We start from the raw sequence: 5,386 nt of genomic DNA, 5'->3' as shown, positions 1-5,386 counted from the left end.
GACCCCCAAAGGGGTCGTGACCCACAGGTTGAGAACCGTTGCTCTAGGCAAAGACCTTTGTCTGGTCAGCATCTGTTTCCTGGTTCCTTTGGAGATTTCAAAGGAATTTGCCACCCATCTTCCCTCCTTTCTGCTCTTGCATCTCAGAAGAGATTGATACAAGACAAACTTTACTCTCCTCCAATTCATTAGCCTGAGAAAGACAACCTACTTCCCATTGAGGTTGTAGCCACAAACCAGGGCTGGGTTTTTACAGCACATCTGGGAGAGATACAGTTCATCTAAGGGGCAATGACTTTAGGATTCAGGGTCTGTGGTGTCCTTACTCTCCTGGTCCTCAGAAGTGAGTAATGGCCCTGAGGGTGCTGATGGGGGCCCTGGAGGAGGTGGAGATGATGGGCAAGGGGGTGTCTTTCCGGAAAGGGTACCTCTTTGATCAGCTGTTTACTTCGTAGATTGCTCCGCCCGAAACACCAGACTCCAAAGTTCGAATGGTCATCATCACTGGACCCCCAGAGGCTCAATTTAAGGTTTGTAGCTCTCTGTTTTTCCAAGCTGGATACTTCGGGATGGGAGTGCCTGAAGGGCTAAAGCAGTTTCTCATGAATTGCCAAACCCGGGTCAGACCAGTTAAGCCTTCCTTGCAGGATACATGGCCCACGGAGCTGCTTTCAAATTGGCATCAAGCGGTCAACTTCCACTCCCTTCTTTAATTCCTGAAGATCAACAGAAACATGGGACGAAAGGAAAAGGAAGTCTGAGGGCTCTGCCTTCACTTTCCCTAAGTTTCCAAGGAAGGCCTTGCGTGTCAAATGCTCTTCTTGGCGCTCTGTCCCTACTGGGTCCTTACTTAGTTTCTTGTGATTCGCCAACCTAAGACCTACTAGTGAGCTCAACCCAGCCTAGGTGAGGACACAGAAATGGGGCAGCTCTCGAGGCTGTTGGGCAGCATTAGACCTGCCCTCTAAGTGACTTGATTAGTTCCTATTCTGCACCTTGACTTCTTGTCAGGGTCATGTTCAAATCAATGCAAGCATCCCTGACTTCAGAAGACTTCTTCATAGTTGTCCTTGGGCAAATAGATACTCTTAGCTTACAATACTCCCTACCTTGCTTATCTTTACCCATTGCCTGTCTTAGATGGTTACTCTACCTAGGGTGGGAGGTAGAGCTAGGGGCCAGAAGAAGGATGGCTAGAGACTGGGGCTCTGTGTTTCAGGTGGTTCCTCGTCCCCTCTTGTCAGTGGATGAACAATCGCTTTATCTTCCCAGGCTCAGGGCAGAATCTATGGCAAACTCAAGGAGGAAAACTTCTTCGGTCCCAAGGAAGAAGTCAAGTTGGAGACCCATATCCGGGTGCCAGCATCAGCAGCCGGCCGGGTCATTGGCAAAGGTGGCAAAACGGTGAGCCATGAGGCTCTGAGCCTCAGCCTCAAAAGCCACCGGCTCTGTCTTGTCCTCTGCTCTGCTCAGCCTCAGGACAGCTCTCTGGGCTGTCGGAGAGTGCCACTTGTACTTGATTTTACTGCTCCTGCAGTTTATACTACCGAGCCACCTGCCTTCTGCCCTCCCTCTTGCCAGCTCCGCCCAGGCTTCTTCCTTTGATGGTACCCTGAGCTTTTCTCTGTTCCTCCCTCAGGTAAATGAGTTGCAGAACTTGACTGCAGCTGAGGTGGTGGTGCCAAGAGAGCAGACCCCTGATGAGAATGACCAGGTCATTGTCAAGATCATCGGGCATTTCTATGCCAGCCAGGTATGTGTGCTGCTGCCTCCGCTTGCAACAGCGACCCAGGGAGCAGAGAGCTGAGTCTGGCCTGGATGACAGCAGCAGGTCTCTCAGCCTCAAACTCCTGCTTCCTTTAGGATTGGTCTTCCCCCTTTCCGGGTGGAGGAATGTGGCGTAGAAATGTTTTATTCACTCTTTAGGCTCTCTAAGAAAACAGATTTGACAACTTCCAATGTTACAGTATTGGTACCAGGGTAGGATTCATTGGGCTAAATGTTGAAGGATGCAAGAAGCATCAGAAGAAGACAGAAAGAATACACAGAGTCACTGGACCAACAAGAATTGGCCAATGTTCAACCATTTCACGAGATAGCGTATTATCAAGAACTGATGGGGTTGAAGGAAGAAGTCATTGGAGAAAAGCCAATGGAAAACCAACCTAAATGTCTCCAAAAACAAATGAAATGTTGGAGATACTCAATCCTCTCTCTCCAAAACGTGGAAGACAGTGACCGGCAAACTGACAGAAAAAGAGTCATACAGGTGCCCATTCCATGGAAAGGTGACTATAGAAATGATCGGCACAAGGTTGCTGATATCATATAGATCTTGTCTGAAAACAGAGCATATCAGACCTGTGCGTGATTGACTATGCAGAGGCATCTGACTATAGGAATCATAACAAATTATGGATAACATTATGAAGAAATCCAAAATACTCAATTGTGCTCATTCAGGGCCTGGACAGAGTCCAAGAGGCAGTTGTTAGAACAGAGCAGGGAGCAGGGGGTGCTGCTTAACTGAAAATCAGGAAAGGCGTGTGTCAGGGCGGGGTCCTTTCACCATCCATCTTCAGTCTACATGCCGACTGAGCAATCCGGGAAGCTGGACTGTATGGCGAATATGGCATCAGGATCTGAGGAGATTCGTTATTGACCTATGGCGATACAACTTGGCTTGCTGAAAATGAACGGTGCTTGAAGAACTTACAGTTGGAGATCAAGGACGATAGCTTTTTATGACGGATAATTCTGCAGTATAAAGAAAACAAAAATCACAACAACTGTCCCGATAGACAACATCGTGATAAATAGAGGAAATAATATGAGCGAGGAATTTGTTTTGCTTAGATCACAATCCACACCGTAGAAACAACCATCAAAAAGTCAAGTGACGCCTTGCTTGGGGCAAAGACCTGCTGTTGAAAGGGTTCAAAAGGAACAATGTCACTTTGAAGGATAAAGCACACTGGATCCAAGTCTTAGTATTTTCAGTTGCTTCATATGTGTGCAAGATGCAAAAGCTGGGTAGTGAGTAAGACAGACGGAGGGATGCCTTTGAATGTGGTTGGTGGTGAAGACTGCGGAGTGTTCCAGACTGCCAGAAGAGGCAGCAATCTGTCTCAGAAGCAGTACAACCAGAATTATTCTCATACTTCATCTCAGATGCTTTGGGCCTGTTATCAGGAGGGCCAGGTCCCTGGAGAAGGACACCAGGCTTGGAAAATTGGAGGGTAAGTGTAAAAGAAGACTGTTCATGAGCTGGATGGATGGAATGGCTGCAGCAACACGCACAAGCCTGGGAGTGGTGGTGAGGATGGCGTAGGACCAGACAGTGTCCCCTTCTGTACGTAGGATTGCAGAGAATCAGGACTGGCTCCGTGACACCTAGCAGCAGTCACATGCCATTCATGGTAGATTAGAAGGTTTGGAAAGAGGAACTGATACCCAGGGCTCAAGCAGAAAATGTTTTGGAAATGATGATCACAACCTATGGACAAGATGCTTGATGCGATTTGATGTATGGCACGTTATACGAGCTGTGGGAGCCCCCAGTAAAATGATGTAAAGCTATGGTCTGGTATGCTTGTGGTTTGTAGTGTGTAAGAAAGGATGTAGAGGGTTTTTGGAGTTACCCATCACCCAGACTTGTTTGTGTAGTCATAACAGTACTCGTAGTAATAATATCCTGCGCTACATTTTTCAACCATGCAGTCCCTTTGTGTTTTAGCACCAAGCAAGGGGATGATTGAGTAGGACCGAATGTAACTGGCAATCCATATTCTTTCTCCATTCTGGTCTAACTTTGTCTAAAATCAAGAACCCCCCCTTGCAGAGGGGTCTCGGGGAGGAGATGAGCCAGTCAGGGTGCGATGTAACAATGATGAGAAATACAACCTTCCTCTAGTTCCTAAGGGTTTCCTCCCCGCTCCCACTACCATGACTCGAATTCTATCTTGCAAGACTGGCTAGACCAGAGGAGGTACACTGGTACAGATAGGAACTGAAAATACAGGGAATCCAGGACGGATGAGCCCTATAGGACCAGTGGTGTGAGTGGCGATACAGGGAGGGTAAAGGGAGAATGGGTAGGAAAGAGGGAACCGATTACATGGAACTGTGTGTGACCTCCTCCCTGGGGGACAGACAACCGAAAAGTGGATGAAGGGAGACGTCGGACAGGGCAAGATATGACAAAATACCCATTTATAAACTATCAAGGGCTCATGCGGGAGCGGGGAGTGGGGAGGGAGGGGAAAACTGACTAAAAACATTCGGCTGTTAAGTGGAGAGGAAATGTTTTGAGAATGATGAGGGCAATGAATGTACAAATGCGCTTTACACAATTGATGTGTGTATGGATTGGGATAACAGTTGTATGAGCCCCTAATAAAATGTTAAAAAAGAAAAAAAAATAAAATAAAAAAAAATATATTAAAAAAAAATAAAATCAAGAACCCAAGCACTCCGTTGTTGGAAAGGATCGTTCTAGTAACTTTATATGAAGTGAAGCCCATTATTTCCCCACCAGTTGCTTTCCCTTGGAAAACTTTGTTAAGAAGGACAGAATAGGGATAGTGACCCTTTGATTGCCCCCGCCCCTCTTGGTCCACCGTTTTGTTAGTCCATACACAGGCATCCTCTCCCCCTTCCTTGGGATATTTGCATCGGTAGTAGTTTTGTGTTGAATTCTCTTAATTTGTGATCATCCGCTGATACAGTACATACGTCTGTCTGGAAATGCTAGGAATTCTGTTTTTGTTTCCGTAGCATGGGTGCCAACGCCTTGAATGGTAAACTTTGTCAAAGTTGACGTTGAATGGGTTTCTCCAACTGTGGCCCTTCACCGGTCTTGCGTCCAGTATTTGCTGTATTATCTGGGGGCTGCTCGGGGTCGATCCCTAACCTTCAGTCTCCTCCTTAGGTTCCTGCTGAGTCCCACGGGCTTCCTGTGTCTGGGTGCGGATGGCCCCACTCCTCCTTTACAAGATATCTCCTTGCCGTTGGAGGTTCTCACTCCCCCTCTCTTTCTTGTGTCTTCCACAGATGGCTCAGCGGAAGATCCGAGACATCCTGGCACAAGTTAAGCAGCAGCACCAGAAGGGACAGAGTAACCAGGCGCAGGCGCGGAGGAAGTGACCGTCCGTCTCCCACCCTGTCAGCCCTAGAACAGGGAGTGGAAGTTGAGTGGGCACACTCAACGCAGGCCTGAGAATGTATGGGAATCAGGGATCTGGGAGCCCGAAGGTAGATCAGGTTTGCCCACTTGGCTTGAGAAAGCCTCTCCAGTGAGGAACCCTGATCTTGGCTCCAAACACCCGATCAATTGAACCCCCCACCCCCCCACCCCACTGTCCACCCTTCGGGATGTCGCCATTGA

At 47.9% G+C, this 5,386-nt stretch overlaps 1 protein-coding gene across 1 annotated transcript in view; it reads left to right on the top strand.

Annotated features, from left to right (window-relative positions):
* IGF2BP1 (insulin like growth factor 2 mRNA binding protein 1) overlaps positions 1-5,145 on the top strand; it is a 47,937-nt gene extending 42,792 nt beyond the window's left edge. Inside the window, exons 12-15 of the mRNA XM_004707412.1 lie at positions 456-530; positions 1,273-1,404; positions 1,640-1,753; positions 5,053-5,145. Coding sequence (XP_004707469.1) covers positions 456-530; positions 1,273-1,404; positions 1,640-1,753; positions 5,053-5,145 — 414 coding nt within the window. The remainder of the gene's footprint in view (positions 1-455; positions 531-1,272; positions 1,405-1,639; positions 1,754-5,052) is intronic.
* The last annotated feature ends 241 nt before the right edge of the window (positions 5,146-5,386 follow it).

Source organism: Echinops telfairi, unplaced genomic scaffold, assembly GCF_000313985.2.
Source record: "Echinops telfairi isolate 266 unplaced genomic scaffold, ASM31398v2 ScPeMD7_7458;HRSCAF=8496, whole genome shotgun sequence".
NCBI lineage: Eukaryota > Metazoa > Chordata > Mammalia > Afrosoricida > Tenrecidae > Echinops > Echinops telfairi.
This window is presented reverse-complemented; position numbering and strand designations above follow the sequence as displayed.